Below are 18,124 nucleotides of genomic sequence, written 5' to 3'. Positions count from 1 at the left end.
TGAACTGTAACAATCAATATCTTTAGAGAAAAATTATGTAGATTGCTGTCCAAACATAACTCTACTTAAAATCAACACATCTAAACATTCCCTTTTCTCATTGCAACTTAAAGTTGATCTGAACTTAGGAAAAAATGTAATATCACTTCTTAGTGTCCCCCCCCACTAAACATAAAGGTATACATTTAATGTGCTTTAAAATGGTCCATTTAAATGTTATTTCCTCTTTATCATAAGATGGTTGATGTCTTGTCTCACTAATTTCTTTCTAATTTCTAGCCTAAATATATCATCACTTCCTAGGAGGAAATTGCTACTACAAATCACTTCTCTATGTTCCTCCCCCTAGGCGTCCATCTCACCTTTGTACATTTTGATCATAGTGTCATATGTGTTGGTGATGTAACTTAAGTTTCATTTTATTATTCCATGTTTTCTCAATTTTCAGGCACAGTACCACCATCTTATCTGACATGCCATGGTTTGCAACATATTACCCTCAGATTTAAATATTTTACAAACTGGTATGCCTACCATCATGAGAAATGTGAAGTGAAATCTATCTAGTAATCAATTTCCTTGTTGCCTACTTGTTAAATTTACCCTACTCACTTTATTGTTCTTTCCTGATTCTTATGGTGGAAGGAGGACATTATTTCACACACTCATTATGGGTTGGGGTGTCTGAGCACATGTGTTGGGATCCTTTGGAGAGTATTGATAATATAAGAGGATTCTGTGGTGACTGAATTGTCATCTCTTCCTCACCTGGAAGGTCTATCTCTATAACACTCGTAAACACAGCCCGGGTATGGTAGTGGTTTCCTGTTGGGCTGCCGTCTGCTCGGTCCGCAGTTCGAAACCACCCGTGCTTCCGTAGGAGAAAGATGCGACTTTCGACTTCCCTAACGGTGATGGTGTGGGAAACCAACAAGGGTCAGTATGAGTCGGCATCAGCTCGATGGCCGTGCATTTTTCACTTATTTAGATGCTGTAGCTGCTGTAACTTAAGTTTAACAAATAAGGTCTCACACAGTGTTAGAAGTACCCAAATAAAAGAAGTCAGTATAAATAATTTTTAAGAATAATTATAATGTATAATGTATTATAAGAATCGATTTCGGAGACATTATTCTGTTAGGGTTTCATTTTTACTGGTGGCCTAATAGGTAACAAGTTGAGCTGCTAACCACAAGGTCAGCAGTTCAAACCTACCTTCCACTCAGTGAGAGCTGGATAAAGCTGTCTGCTCTGTACAGAGTTAGAGTCTCAGCGTTCCAACTGAGCAGTTAGTTCTCCTCTGGCCTATGGCGTTGCCATGAGTCACAGTCAACGCAGTGACAGTGAATGAGGTTTGCACACAGGCTGAATCTGTGTAACTTTCACTTTGTCCATTAATTTTCGTGGTGGTTATAATTTTTCATTTTGGATAAAAATGTGTAGATTTTAAGCAGTTTCACAAATAAACTGTTCTTACTAATTCAGAGTTAAAAGTCTCACCAGCTATTTTGGAATCACAAAATAACAAAAATAACGCCAAATAAAATTTGCCATAGCGACCTCAATTTTAATGTCATGTGGAAACTTAGCCAAATTGATTAATTATAGCCTCATGAGTGTACTCTAGTCTGCATGTTTCTAATAAAATAAGATCGTTTACAGGATCTACTTCCTAGTAGAGGTCTCATCTCAGTTTTTTATGATGAATGTTTTTAATTTTCTCATGTCAAAATTAACATTATGAGCATTTAAATTTCTACTTATTTATAAAGGAACAAATGGACAGATGCATTTACATTTAAGTGTTGTACTCCTTTCTAACCTTTTATATAATCCTGTGCTGTGAATCTACTGAAATTTAGATGTAAAATTTTTTGGCTAAGATGGTTAGGCTGTAAATACAGAATAGGCTGGTCTTTGATAATTATTCTTAAACAAAGCACTTTAAGATGGGTAAAAGAAAGGCTACATTCACAAAGGGTAGTGATGTGAGTTCTTCAGTGACGTGTTTCTTACTGTAGATACATTTTCAGGAAAAGTGTAGAATATTCCAAAGTGAGTAATGCCTACAAGAAAGTGTTTGCTAGTCTAAGGAATTTGGCTCCTATTGATGTCGTCTACCAAAAGTATAATTACATTTTACTCAATTTCTTAGAAATAATTTTAATAATAACCATTGTATCCCTTCCCTGAAAGACTTCATTTTATAATTTGGCTTACTGTCTAAAGTAGACCTTATGTTTTCAAAGACACAGGAATAGTAACTAAGGAGTTAAAAAATAAGTTATTATAAAATCACATTTTCTTTTAAAGGATACACAACAGAGAAGAAATGTTTCGGTGGAGTCAATTATACCTTAGCTAGTCTAAAAGACCCTTCTAGATTCAGTCTCCTGTCATATTTTTCCTGGGCAAAGTTTCTAGTTTTAATGAACTTTACAACCAAGTCGGTTCTCCCTATGCCCCTCAATTTGATTTCCTTCCTCGCTCTTGACTTTCTTTTCACAGTTTCTTTGCTTCTTTCCTGTCTTTCCCTCTCCACCCACCAGCTCATCACCCAGCAAACACAAATGCACACATCCCTGGTAGAATTACTGCTCATTTCCCCAGTCTTCCCAGAGAGGGAAAAGTTACAGGCCTTGTGAAACTAAGAATCAAACCCAAGTATCCTCCCTATTAAAATAGTGCAGTTTTAAAATTTTAATGCAACTTCCTGCATGTAACTGCCAAATTTAACATCTATTATATCACCTGGCCCCAGTCATCCACCCTTTTTATCTTTAAGATGTTTGTGAACTAACTGAAAAGTTTATGAATATCCCATTTCTTCCTAGGTAAAGCTACTTTCCAGTAGCTAAATACATCCAGTAGCTAAATAGTTAATACTACATAGTTATATTAAATACTTAATACTAAATACTTTATACTATTATACTAAATAGTTAATACTATTTAGTTCATACTAAGTAATTATAGTAAAATTTACATGGAATTAGTTCAAGTGGATGAAGGGAAAAATAAATATTTTTAGTCAAAAGTTAGATTTAAAGTTTGATACTAATCTTCAGCCTTAGGAGAATTTATTTTTCGCAGCTGTAATCAAACATGACACAGTATTTGCAAACTCGGAGATCAACTACCTTCTGAATACACAAAGCCCTCATCATAGCCCCATAGACCAAGTCATTCATGATTTGTAATGTCGGAACAAAAATACTTGCTAAATTTAAATCCTCTGAATGATAGCATCTCAATAAATCTGTTCACTAAATTTCCCTGAAGAAATTCACTGCCATCAAGTTGATTCCAACTCAGTGAGCCTAGAGGACAGAATGCCATAGAAATGCCCCTGTGGGTTTCTGAGGCTGAAACTCTTCGTGGGAGGAGAGAGCCTTCTCGCTCTCCCACAGAGCGACTGGTGGTTTTGAACTAATGACTTTGCGTTTAGTAACCCGACTACTAACCTACTATGCCTCCACTGGAAGAGACAGAAGGGAAATTAGATTTCAGAAGCAGGCACACTCAGATCCCATAGGTCACAAGATCACTCCTAAGAACTTCCTCCCTCAAAGTGCTCAGATAGCTGAAGATTGTTCCTGTACTGTTTCTTCTTGATTGCAGGGAAAGCAGACCATGAAATGCCCCTGTGCCATCCCTCCCCAAACATGAGTTGGTGAATAAGGCTTAGAGAAATGAGGTTGACGCAGTAACATGTGGCCTGACGATCTAAGATGGTGATGGTTTAGAATGCCACCCCAGAGACGATAGCCTGCAACTCTAAGTCTCAGTAGGAAGCACAAATAGTTTCTAGGTTGCTTACACTTTAATTTTGAATATAATGGTATATGACATTTAGGCAGATACCAAGTTCAAAGAACAAAGAAGAGTTCATTTTATAAGTAAACATATTGAAAGCAAAATAAAATTAGTACATACAACCATTTCTTTTCATTCTAAAGTTATCAGTTCCTGGTGAATGCACTAAGAAATTCCTCAATGTTAATTTATTTAAAATAAATATCGTTTTAAAAAATGTGTATCTTTGTTTTATAGTTAAGATTAATTTTTTTGTTAATCAGTAAACAAACAAGCCCTCCCCCCCCAAAAAAAATCCTTATGCTGGTCCTAGCTTCAGTCCTAAAGGGATTTGGTACCTGATTCAAAAATTTTATGAATATATTCTTCCATACTTTAATTTTTAAATTTTGATCCATTTTATTCCCTATATTGTAATATAATTAGCCAATATTGAACAAACAAAAATGTGTTTATGACATTCTAGTATAGATTATATAAAGTTGTAGTATAAAATTCTTGGAAAATGTCTCAGGTGATTATGAAGAAGTAAGTTCAAAGTTCTTAAAATTTTGGCTGCAAAGAATGTTAAACCAACATTTGAAGAAAGACTATGGGGTTTTTTTTCATGCCAGATCACTTACATACAGGAAAATTAACATTCACAAAAACCGGAACGATCTGCAATTTACTAATATGTTACACTTGGAATGTAATATTAGATCTGGCTTAAGAGTTTTCCCAGATTTGAGAGTTTGTATGCTCTTACAACCGATGAGTGGGCAGCAGTTCTGCCACGTGTTGATCACTGGTCAGCTTCCTGGGGCATGTATCAAAATGTGTAGCTCAAAGAATATGTGGGACGATGTTAGGAAACATTGTAAATCAGGATCAACAAAGCTTGCTGGTTTTGTTTTGTTTTGTTTTGTTTTTAACATAGTGACCAATATTGGGCCAGGAGCTTTCAAAATGGGGGGGAAAAAAGTCTTTGAGATATTTTTGAACTCTAGAAATCCACATTTGATTTTTTTGTTTTTATTCTCTGCCTTGAAATTTTTAATGTTAAAAAAAAGTCGTATAATTTAAGGTGCATAGTAAGGAAAATGTCTGAGAAAAGTTTTGAAAGAAATGTCATGTATCAACTAGAAATGCTGGAATGGATGGGATTCCAGCGGATATGAATATATGTCTAAAAAATATGAGACCATTTCCAGCATAATTTAAATCAACTCGGCTGTTTGTGATGAAATAAGAATTCACTTTTTTTTTTCTTAATTTACTTAACACCTTACACTTAAAATGAGCCCTGGGCATGTAGTGCTTACGCATTGTACTGCTCTTTCAAATCCATCAGTCAGCTCCACAGGAAAAAGATGAGGCTGTCTCCTCCGTAAAACATTATGGAAATTCAGTCTCAGAAATTCACAGGGGTATCCCTATCCTGCCCTGCCAGGGTTGATGGCTGTGAGTTAGAATTGACTCCTTGGCCAGTTTATTTGTTTGTTTGGTTGGTTTGGTTTACATCTAAATGAGGCAACTTGAATTTTACAGTTGAGTGCATTAGCAGATTGTCATTCCAATGAACGGACAGAATCATATGCAAAATTTTGAGAAATGTGTTCATCCAGGAAGTCTAATAGTCACATTGACTTTACAATCAAACTTTTCTTACAACTTGAAAAGGCTTTGATATTTGTACATATCACCCCTGTAATTTCTTTTTTATTTAAACATTTTCTTGGGAGCTCTTATAGATATTATAACAATCCATAATTCAATTGGATCAAGCACAATTGTAAAATTACTGCCACCATCAGTTTCAAAACATTTTCTTTCTTTTTGAGTTTTTTGATATCAGCTCCCCTTCTCTACGTACTCCAATTCCAAAATTAAACCACTTCTTCTGTAATAAGCAATGTCATTGCCTATAAGGACATGGATTTTAAAGATTCCTAGGTAAAATTTCCTCCTAAAACTGTAAGACAACATTTTCCAAATTGTGCTTACAGAGACTATTTTAACAATATGTTAATAGGGAGTAAATAAGCAATCGATTGTCAAATGATTGTTCTTCATTGCAGGGTTTAAGGGGTCTGAATCAGAGAGAAAGTTTGTCAACCCCTGACAGTATATCACGATGCCAATCTAATGATGAAAATTAATTGACCGCAGGTTACATGGCAGGTTAACATCTAGAAAAGACTGTAGATATTGGAGAAGTATGTACATATATGAGGATAAGTTAAAATCTAGGATTCCAGGTCACATGTGTGGGTATTTTGAAAAAAACAGAAAAGTATTTCAACATGTCTCTGTGGTCAGCAGATGGCTGCAGACAAGCACTCTCAGTAATACATTTGTTTGAGTGTCCTTGGGATATTTTACACACAAACAGTGCCGGTGGAAACAGCAGACTTCCAGGGAATCTGCTAGTCCAGTTACTTTCAGAGAGGAAAGGGCAGTTCAGAAGGTTATGGTGAATGCTTTTTTTAAGGACTTTAGAGGGTTAAAAGAGCCCTGGTGGAGTAGTGGGTTATGCATTGGGTTGCAAGGTTAGCAGTTGGAAACCACTAGTCTCTTAGGAGGGACAGCTCAATGGAGGAGGATCTGAGCCCCTGAAGGAAGCCAAACACTACCCTGTTGATATGTAAATCAGAGTGCAGAATTCTTTGTGGAAAGTTAGAGAGACAAGTGTATAGACTTGGGTGGGGGATACATCATGAAACAATAGCTTTGCATTGTGTTATTTTGGTTTAATAAAGATTTCTATTATTTTGTCACGATGCCTTTTTGACTAATCTTTATATATATCCATACATCCACCTATCTACTTGTCATCTTTTTCTTTATCTTTCTGTTTGCCTGCTTTTCTGTCTGTCTGTATATCTTTAAAGGTTTGTGCCATTCTATTGAGGGTACAAACAAGTCCAAAATTCTACCATGATATACTAATAGGCATTTGTACTTGATTACATTTTATATTGGTGTCATGGAGGCACTTATCTGTTTTTATATAAATATATCTGTGTAAAATATTTTGGCATGGGGTTCATTAATCAGATAATTATTAAAATGTAACTGTTAAAAGGAATACATTCTCTTTACTCAATAGTTGAATTATTTTTGCTTGGATTATATGTAGAGATCATGTAATATAATATATTCTGTTGAGTTTTAAAATCCTAGCTACGTTCTTTTAAGATTTTTGTACGCCTTTTTGAAACTTTTTCTTTCTTTCATTTTTTAGTTTATCTTAACTCAGTGATTTTCATTTAAGTTTTGCTACTAGCAAAAATTATCTGCAATAAGATTTTTGAAGAGCAGAGGGTAGTAATTAAAAATTAAGACATAAAATGGCTCAGGGGGAAATACTCTAACATTTGATTATCCTGGTCCGTTTTTCACTGCTCTGTTTTCTTATGCTTTACAATCAGGTGAGTATAAAAATACCAAAATTTCAATAGACAAACTTACTTCACTTTTAAATTTGTAATCATGAGCATGGAGAATGTATGTGTATGGTTACATTCCTGCCTACCAAACAGTGCTTCCGAATTTACATGATAACATTTTATTGTAGATACCCTCTTGAGCCCACTGGGGTAGGATAATTTTTCCTAGTTTGCGGATTTTAGTATATAATTGAGATTTTGTTTTTCCCATCTATATGTTTATGAGAAATAGAAGTATCCCATAAAATCTCTTTAATAAAAATCATAGTATACTATCAACTCACTTTTTCATATTTGTTAAGACTTGCTGACTGAATTTAACTCTAACAAAAATTTAAATGACCTTGTTGCTGTCTGTATTTGATGTGGTTTGCGGCAGCACATGTTATAGAAGACATTCATCTTATTTTTTAATGTGCTTACCATATCACTACCTCAGCTTCTTGCATGCTCAAGTTCTTGATCAATTCTCTAACTCGGCTTTGGTAGTACCTGTGCCTTTACTCAGGAGTATTATTCCAAACTCTTCTCTCTGGACACTACTCAAACCAACTAGTTCTGGAAAATTCAAGTTCAAAGCCTTCCTGACAGCCGGATCGACCTATATGCTGGACAACCTGCTTTAATACATGGGCTGATTTTATAATAATCTTTTCCATAATTTTCTACAATTATATTTTAAATCAATTACACTTCACAGCTTTATTTCCAGTGATTAAATCAAACTGATGAATTAAAAGCCAAAGTAACACCTTGTAATGTCATGTGACTGTTGTCAAATGTATGTGCCATCAGCTCTATCATGTTCTCCGGGCCATACCTGTGTGTACCAGAACATGTGTTCTCTCGACCGGAGATTTACTGTCTTTTCTTCAAATTTGCTCATATTTCTTTTTGGTTTACAACTATTTTCCATATTGAATAACCATGCTTTTATTCACCAAATGGTATTTTAAGTGAATCCAGCAGAAGACGATGACGTTTAATTTGTACATACTTTTCTTTGATTGAAAGTAATATATATCAGCCTAGTATTTCTTCTTTATACATCCTGTAAGTAGGGCTCAGAAATAAGAACTGAACATTAATTGTATGGGTTTTTTTCTACTCGATAGGTGCTATGGATATAGAGGAGAGAAATCGCCAAATGAAAATTAACAAATACAAACAGGTAGCCGGATCAGATCCCAGACTGGAACAAGATTACCATTCGAAGGCAAGACAATTTTCTTTTTAAAAGTTATAAAATCAGTTACTCATATGAAGCCATTAGAGTCTCTTAAAACTGCTGAAGGCAGATCAGCCACACATAAACATATAATGATAATGGCCTTATGATACTCTGAAGTGCCGGAATTTATCATGTGTTTATATTCCAGCTCTTAGGGAGAAAAATTGCCATATTAAAACTATTTTTCAAAAACTACCTCATTATATAATATAGATGGTTAAATAAATGAGGGTCATAAATGACCTAAAGGGAAAAAATATATGTACATATATATATAGACACTATAAAGACCCTAACACCTCCTAACACCTTCAAAAAGGTTTAGATTCTTACTATGTTCCTACATTTAGATGTTTTAATAGTATTTTAACTGAATCTGGCTTATAACTGGTTTATAAAACAAAAGACATCCTCATAAGTTGTTACCAGGCTTGCAAAAGCTTGTAATAAGACTCGTTTTGAACTGTTTCTGCAGGCCAGTAAGTGAGGCATCAGGTCCACCAAGGAGGAAAAGAATATTAATTCATTGCTCTTGCCCTTCACTGCCTTCATTTTCAGACATGTTTAAGTTCATGATCTAATTCGTGGCTCACGTTATGAAATTACTTTGATGTATTTATTTAAGACTGAATTTACAAAATAGAATAGTGACACGATTAGCATTTAGCTATGATCTGCTCTATGATTTGCTAATTGTGTCATTACAGGTATCTGATATCTGTGGCCGCTCTGTGTTACAAGGTTTGCAGTTTGAGATTTTATATACTTTTATAGAGGACCAGTTTATCTTTTTCTGCTTAGCTTCCTGGTCCTCCCCATTCTATACCATTCCTAGGTAAAGTCAATATTGATTAACCAAAGTCTAACTAAGCTCATTGGAATTGCACATGTAGTAAGTAGGTGGCTGCCGTTCCTAATAACCCGACTAAGAAAGCTCTGGGAAAACCTCTGCTCCTGAACCCATCCCTTCCCCAAAATACATGAGTCCTGCGAGGGTGAATATAGGTGAGCTCATCGCAGAACTCTGGTCCACTGGGAAGAGTGCAGATCTGAAGCCAGAGGGTGGTAATCTTAAGACAGACAAAGATAGCCCTGGCTTTCCCCAATAGGTTCTACACACCTAGGTTGGTTTCTCTAAAATAACAATAGTAAGAGTTTCTAAAAGGTACAGTGATATTCACAAAGAATAACATTTCATCTGTAACCTTTTGAGTGTGACATATGCCCTACCACAGAAGTGTTTTTCTTTCAGTATTAATGCTGAAGGATAAATGGATAACCCATTGAACTTTTGTAGCATCTGTTAAGTTCAAGGGGATCAGTTACTCATTTTATATAGTCCAGAAGCCAAGGCATGAGCCTTAATTAAATGAGATACTAAATTGCTGTGCAGCATGTTTCTAGGCACACGATTGACGTGTGTGTGTGTGTGTGTGTGTGTGTGTGTGTGTGTGTGTATTTGTGCTCTTGGATGGAGTGCAGGTGATATGTCAAAATGCATATAGCTGTAAGAGCCCCCAATAAAATGATTTTTTTAATGCATATAATATTTGCAGTCATTTTGTCAATGAAAAAATGACTATCAAGGGAAAGTAAGGTTAGAACCAAACAAGGTATGGTCAGGAAGAAAGCTTGAGGTAAAAAATGCTTAGTGTGAGATTTTATCCTGATACAGGTGAGATGTAGGAGTATCTTTTGGCCCGAAGCTTTCTAGCAGGCAGCAAAGGCAGAAAGAACTACTTGATCAGTTTTATGGATAACAATGCTCACACAATTTTTAAAAAATCTATTCCTTAAAATTGATACCAAATATTTCCTTTAGAGATACCTGACATGCATTTTTGACAGGGGATGGACAAAGGGATACTATAGGCAAATCTAAAATAAAAAATAAAACTAAAAAACCAACCCCTTAATTCATGATAAATTGTGAGTAAGCCTCCAAAGTTTTATAGCATTGAAATAAATCATTGCAGACTGGAGAAAAGGCAAGTCTTGGGAAAAGATGAATACTAAGCAGTATAATATTCTAAGTGTTCCTAAGCCACTGGTTCAGTCCTCTCCAGCAGCAGCCGCAGCCTTACCTGAGAACCTTCCAAAATGCTGTTATTCATTGGGACCCCTCCAGACCAACTAGAGCCGTTGTTCTCAACCTTCCTAAGGCCACAGCCCTTTAATGCAGTTCCTCATGTTGTGGTGACCCCCAGCCATAGCTACTTCATCACTGTAATTTTACTACTATTATGAATCGGGCAACCTCTGTGAAAGGGTCATTCGATCCCCAAAGGGGTTGCGACCCACAGGTTGAGAACCACTGAACTAGAGCAAAAACTGGATGGGGCCTGGCAAAGGGTTTTCCCAATCCCACCAGGTGATGTTGATGGATACTCAAGTATAAAACTTTTCTCTAAATTGAACCACTTAAACAATGTCTTCCTAACTCACTGATGGCTTGACTTCTCCAGTAGGGCCAATAGTGAATGATATCATCCAAAAGAGTGGCTTTGTTCCTTTTTATGAGATAGAGAACCTGACACTTTTACATGGTCCCTCCCAACCAGTCCCATCGCTTACATACCAAATACTTATTCTGTGCCCTGTTGGTTATTAAAAAATGCAATCAGCTGCAGGTTGTCTGCTGGTTCATCTCTCACTGTTCTCCCCACCTGGCTCTTTTTAGCCCATGGAAAAAGGGCAAATTACGGAGGATTCTTCTTTAGCCAAGGATGTGTGTGTGTGTGTAGACTTGTGTACATGCACACACAAAGACACAGTTACTAATAATTTCCATGCCAACAATAGCTTAGATTTAAAATTTTCAGTAACAACCTTCTGTCTTTAGTGAACGAAATCTAGCTTCAGTTTGTACGTTCACTTCCTTGTTTTGATGACGGCTGACGATAGAGTCAGCTGTTGAGCTATGTGTTTTAATATCTTAGAGCTAATGTGTATATTAGATATAATGTGTGGGGGGAGTTACTTAACAGAGAAGGAAACTAAGACAGGCTAAGTAAATATGCCACTAAATTGTGCAAAGTACCAATTATAGTTGATCTGGTTTTAAGTATATTAGGAAAATGGAAACCAGTCTAGTCTTTTGTTTTCAATGAAGCTGAAGGTTTCATTCAATGGATCCTTATTTTGCTACAAGGCTGTTGCTTCGTTGTATAAAAATAGCACTAGCCAAGGAAAGTATAGTGCAAAATTAAAACAGCACTGTTCGTCAGCTCATACTGTATATAGGTCATAAAAACTTTCCAGTGGAAAGAGCATAGATACTTTATCCTAAATCGAGGTCTGGATATCAGCAGGATGCTAAAAAGAAGAATGTACCTTTTGAGATATGTCCATTTGATAGCTATTCTTACTACAGGTAATTCCATGAATTCTGAATCCTCTAACTAGACCCTGGCCTGGAAATAGCACAGGCTGTTGTGGGGCGAGGTGTGTCTTGTGTTTATCTGCCATCATTGCAAAGTTAAGGGGTATAGTTTCCACAAAGCAGTTTCTGCTCCCCAGCGGTACTGCTGCTACAGCGACTTAAGTTCTATCCACCACTCATTGAAGCCAGCTAAGCTGGAATAAATTGTCTCACGCTGGCTTGTTCTGGGGCCCTGTTTTCACTCCTCATGGATTTGGGCACTTCTCTCATGCGTCTTCCCTCATTAGCTCAAGCTTCAGTCAGTATCATCTTGACCAGCCAACCGTCCGCATTGCAGGATTTGTTCACGAGTCCCAGATTTTCTGAAGGGCGTCATAATTGCTGTGACCTCTCCTGATAAAGGAGAATAGAGTTCACTAGCAGCTTGGCTACCTTTCAAAGCGCCACGCTCCTCTGTTAGGTCAGCTTTGTCCCAACTTCAGGAAGACTAGAGTCAACAGCGTCTCCCAAAGCTTCCAGTGCAAACTTGCTGGTCCCCACAGTTCCAGCACCGTTTTCTGTTACCCACTTCGGCTTGTCCGATGGATTTACGAACCGCGAACAGAGCATAGCCCAGCGCGGCGTGGCCCACCCTGGCTCAGAGAGCCCCTGCAGGCAGGCGCTCAGGCAGCAGAGAGCAGCACAGGCCGCCTGCAGGCGGCAGCCCGTGTGTGCACTGGGTGTGGCCGTTCGCTGCGCAGGACCCTGCAGCGGGTCTGTTTTTCACAGGGGCAGAACAAATCCATGCAGTCACAATTTCTATTTTTAAATTACTTGTTGAAGCATTTCCCCCTCAAAACAGAAATGGGCTATGTAGTCAGTTGTACCCTTTTATGCCAACTGGACCTTTTTTTAAATAGAACTATATATGATTAAAGATGATTAATCGAATCTTTGTAAAAATTTAGGAGTAACTTTTACTTTTTTCTGTAAAATCACATTTCTCCACTCTTCATTTGTTCTGGAAAATCTGATACATTTATTAAATTTAAATTACAGTGTAAATTATATTTTGCCATAGTTCAACTTCCTTTCTGTGAGTTATACAAGGGTAATTGACACAACTAGTTATAATTAAAGGTCAAAACTACATTTACATCTGAAAATTAATATGAGTAATTTGCTTATGTTTGTTTAATTGCTTACATTAGCCATATGTTGATTGCTTACATGTTGATTGCTTACATTAGCCATATTTAATATTTTAAAATGATCCCAGAAGCAACATTAAATTATACCATTTCTCACAAAAAGGGTGGATCGCCTTTCAACAGTCATGCTATAAAGTTTGTTTACATAGAAAGTATTGGAACTGAAAGCTACTTTTCATGTGGAAGCAATGTCATTTTTTAAATTAACAGGGCACCCACAAAGCATAAAAAGGCATATGTTGCTCCTAATATAACATTTACATGGTTTCTAATCTTCCATTTTCCATACTTGTCTTCCAAGAGTTAGAGTGACATAACTGCTTCACGTTTTTCGAATGTGGTCCAGAAACACATAATGGTACAGGTTAGAAGCACCTGAGCATCCCTTTAATTCATAATCTAATCAGATGAGTTAGTGTTTTAGGAGGAGCTGTAATAAAAGAAAGGGAAAGAGCTTTGCTCCACTCACTCTGCGCACCTGACCTGAGAAGTAACTCTTCTACTGTTGCCCAGCACCTTCCTCCAGCACGGTTAGTCCTCTAACCCCCCTCAGCAGTCTCAGAACTACTCAAAGGAGAGCAATGCAATGGAACAAATTTACGTTTAACTATGAGTAACACTGTGCAGACATAATGTCCTCTTATACATAGCAAATACAACTCAGTGTTGCTGGAATTGTAGTCTGGCTATAAAATATTCCTGATAAAATAGGACAAAATATTTTGGCATATAGATCCCCACTGTCAAGTGTTTTAATCTATTGTTTTGGAGTTTTGTTCTCTCTCTCAACATTCAGCACATGCTCCAGTAGAAGCATTAGATATTTTTCCCCTGGCTTTCAAGACAACTAATGGGAACTTCAGAAGGGTAAAAGGAGACAGGTTGGGGCTAACTAGGAATGACTACTGATGTGTTAAAGCCAGTAATACAATGAAGTTCAAATATGAAACGTGGAAGCAGTGCGTTCGTATGAGTGTGATGGACATCTGGCCCAAAGTAAAGAAGTCTCCCAGCATCACCTCCTGGGTGACTTTAGGCAAATTGAGTCTCTTTGCAGATTATCATTAAGTAGGACTATTCTATTTCATAGGAGGGTGGTGAGGATTACATAAGATGCTATTTATAAATGGTGTAGCATCTAGTAAAATGCCTAAAAATGAGTTAGATATTATTATTATAATAGCAAAAGCAAGTGTAGTCATAGGCACCAGAATTGAATAAGAAATTGTAAATAAATGGTAAAAGAATACAAAAGGGTTTCAAAAAGTTTGTGGGAAACTTATGTGATCATTTCATTAAATTTTTCCATAAACTTTTTGAACCTCCCTCATCATTGAACTAATGAAATATTTTTGGAGTAGCACAAATATAACTCAATGATCTTTTAGTCTCAAAGTTATAGTAGCCAGTCATTCAAGCAGTAGATATTTAAAAGGAAAATGCAAATTTTTGGAGAAAGACTTTCTGGATCTTGATATGGTAATATACAAATAATAAGATGTAAAATTATAAACAAGATGACTGAAATTAAATTATTCTAATAAGGTTGATGTTGAAAATGACTGGCCCTGGATGAAATGATTGACTGGTGTGCATATGGGCATGGATCCGAAAACTCAGACTGTTTTAAAAAAGTCAAATTTTAAATGTCAATCCAATAGCCCTGTACAAAATTATTGGACAGTACATAGAAATACATCCCTGTGGAGATGATGTCGAAGTGAAGCAATAACAATTTAAAGCAGTTAGTGAAATAAAATGCTATAAGTTGAGTTGCCAGCAGCTTGTAACAACACAGTTAAATTGTCAGGCAACGCCAGCACGGAAGCCTGTTTGCAAGAGCCGCAGCAACATCAGTTCTCAGAGCACCAAAGAGAACCTGGTCTCCATGTAAGACAGACATCATTGTGCCAGTGAACAGAGAATCCAGGGGCATTCTCTTAGCAGTCAGACCAGTAGTAACCCAGTCTAGTCTGCAAGTTTCTCATGTCATAGGATAGGATGACCCATAAAGAGTAGAATATCCCGCCTTGGAATAAATAGCCCACTGTTTCATGAACACAGTGGGAGGGTGGGGGGAGGGTATTCAGGTCTCCAAAATGTCCCTGCTAGACTTGGTCAACCATGACCCGACAGATGCCCAGTGAGAGGCTCTCATGCTTTTTGAACCACGACTGAGATCATCTACTTACAGTATCCACTCCAAGCCCTGAAGAATCATACCTGCCACTTATAGACAGCAGAGAGAATGCATGTAGCTGCACATGATTTCCACAAAGAAATACACCATTTTTCCTTAGAAAACTAAGTTTCTAGTCTACATTTTCAATATTATCGATTAATTTCCAGATCACCCTGTTGCTGTCACATATGGCTTCATGTTCTAAAGCAAAATCCCCAGAGAAACATCTATAAATCATACCTGCTGTGTATTATATTCACATCCCCTTTTGGTTATTTTTATACCAAGTTAAGTGTGGTTTTGAAGGAAAATTCACCTATTAAAATAATTAAAATAATTATTTATTTTATTTTAAAATTCATATTAAAATAATATGAATTATTTAACTAAGGAGTAAGAGCAGCAATATACAATATGGCCCTAGAAATGGAAGAGGTTATTGGTGGCAATCTTACCAAGACCCAAACTCCAGGCCTACCTACACAATTGACAATTGGCTTATTCTGAAAGAGTTTCCGTCCAAAGTTCCATCATCTATCATTTCTTTTTATTAATGTTTGTGAGGGTAGATTTCTATTTTTTACTATATGAAGCATCCCGATAAATTAGAACCAGTATTAACTTGCTGTTCATCATCAAAGTACTCAGTAATACTTTAACTGTTTGAAAGGAAATGAGACACTTGTCTGCATGTCCAGAATCGATTTCTGTAGACTTGCTTTACATTCAGAAAAGGGTAAGCTTGATAGCTTCAAGCCTTTAGCAGCATAATTTCTTGCTGTTGATGTGCGCTGAATTTTAATAACTACCCTGGCAGCCACATTCCCCAGGAGACCTGCTGGAGTCCCCATTGAAGTCGTAGAAAGGTCTGGGTATTTTATATTTTGTTCAGCCCTCTTCAATTTCTATTTAGTGACCATGATGAAATATATATAATTAAGTCATGACAAAAAAGATGAGTAATAACAGAAGTGTGGACTCTAAAACCATACTGTTTCTCCATATATTTAACGTCTGTTGCAAACTACCTGTGTGATCTTGGGCAAGTTATGTAACATCCCATATGTTTAACCTCTATTGCAAACTACCTGTGGGATCTTGGGCAAGTTATGTAACATCCCATATATTTAACCTCTATTGCAAACTACCTGTGTGATCTTGGGCAAGTTATGTAACATCCCATATATTTAACCTCTATTGCAAACTACCTGTGGGATCTTGGGCAAGTTATGTAACATCCCTGTGCCTTGCTTTCTCATTCTGCAAGATGGTGCTAATAATAGTGCCTGGCTCGTAGGATGTTTTTTCACAATTAAGTCTACTTACATGGTCTTAAAATGGAGATTTTAAGGACAATCAATAAATGATAGGACAATCAATAAATGATAGGTGCGATATGATGATGGTGGTGGTGGTGGTGGTGATGGTAATAGAACAGAAGGGTAGGGGAAAAATCCTTGCTTCCAACGGATAGATTTTGCTTCTACCAAAAGTCCTTGGAGGTCTCCTGTGTATTGGTTAGCATCAATAATCTGCTAGAGGTAGATCAGCATATCTGAAGGATAGTACTGAAAATAGGTATTGGGGTGGGGAGATGGAAACAGTTTTTATCATAGAACTATCATGGTTTTCAAAGCCTAAATAAACGTGGGTTTACATTATCTTATTTGTACTAGTTTAGTCAAATAGTTTTCCCACAAATCATAGAAATGCCTTAGCAACTTACTTCATATTTAAATCCAAAATATTTTTAATCATTCTACAGCTGTGAGCCAGAGGAGCGAGTTCCCTCTGTGTTAGCCGAGGGAGACAAGCAATACTTTTCCTTTTGTGTCTTGCGGGTACAAATATACTTGTGTGTATGTGATCTGCATCACTTATGTAATAGGAAATAATGTTAGTGAGGTTTTGGAGATTTAAAATAATATCAGTGATTGATCTTTAATTTCTCAAAATGTCGAACTTCTAGTTTCACTTTTCCTTATCAAATCTGTGGCGCAGTAAGGACCTTCTGACTTGAGACTTCATTGTGTTGTGAAAGCAGATGGGGTTGTTCTGGGAATAGGAATTCTAAGGTTACTAACTCTGATTATTGTGTCTTCGTGGTTTCCTTTGACTTCTTTGCTGTCTTACAACTCTAACTGATCAGATCTATGCATGTTTGCCCGTTCTTCTGTAAGTGCCCATTTCTTAGCCACGAAACCATATTTAAATGCATAATTTTGTGCTAGTCCTCACACCTGGGTCTCTCTTCTTTACCTGTTTGTGACTTGCAAATTCCTCTTCTATGACTGAGGCATCCAGGGTGCAGTGGCTAAACTACTTGAAGGCTAACTAAAAGGTTAATGGTTCACCCCCCTCTCCCCTACTCTGCCAGAAAACATATGGCTATCTTCTTCCATAAATATTTTAGTCTTGGAAGTCCTATGGGGCAGGTCTACTCTGTTCTGCTAAGTTGCTGGGTGTGGGAAGCTACTTGAGGGCAGTGGATTTGGGTTGGTTTTTATTATGGAACCATATTTCAGTCCAGGAAATGGAGAAAGGGAGTAAGACAACAATTTATATGTCACAGAATCGTAATAACACTAAAAGTGGTATTGTCATGCCTTCCTTCCTAATAGAGGTCAGGCACCCTGGTGGCACAGTGGTTAAAGTATTCTGCCGCAAACCTGAAGATTGGTGATTCACATCTGAGAAAGGTGTGGCCACCTACTTCCGTACAGATTGCAGTCCTGGAAACTCTGGGGCAGTTCTGTTCCGTCCTGTATAGTCACCGTGAGTCAGAATCAACTAGACGGCAGTTGATTTAGTAAATGTAAGGTTGCTAAAAGCTGGCCAAAAAACCCCGTTTTAAATAAATTACATGCAGATGTCTGCTGCTGAAAGGATCAA

General features: G+C 37.0%; 1 protein-coding gene across 31 annotated transcripts in view; it reads left to right on the top strand.

Annotated features, from left to right (window-relative positions):
* The window catches only part of RIMS2 (regulating synaptic membrane exocytosis 2), a 438,267-nt gene that overhangs the window by 300,574 nt on the left and 119,569 nt on the right, over nucleotides 1-18,124 (top strand). For 18 of the 31 annotated variants that reach the window (XM_045287803.1, XM_045287759.1, XM_045287752.1 and 15 more), the window contains one exon: nucleotides 8,363-8,463. The exons of the other annotated variants lie outside the window; for them this stretch is intronic. In XM_045287803.1, coding sequence (XP_045143738.1) covers nucleotides 8,363-8,463 — 101 coding nt within the window. The remainder of the gene's footprint in view (nucleotides 1-8,362; nucleotides 8,464-18,124) is intronic. 31 annotated transcript variants of the gene reach the window in all.

The sequence above is a fragment of the Echinops telfairi genome, unplaced genomic scaffold (genome assembly GCF_000313985.2).
Source record: "Echinops telfairi isolate 266 unplaced genomic scaffold, ASM31398v2 ScPeMD7_1;HRSCAF=3_0, whole genome shotgun sequence".
Taxonomy (NCBI): Eukaryota; Metazoa; Chordata; class Mammalia; order Afrosoricida; family Tenrecidae; genus Echinops; species Echinops telfairi.
The sequence above is the reverse complement of the archived record's forward strand: the minus strand, read 5'-3'. Positions and strand labels throughout refer to the sequence as shown.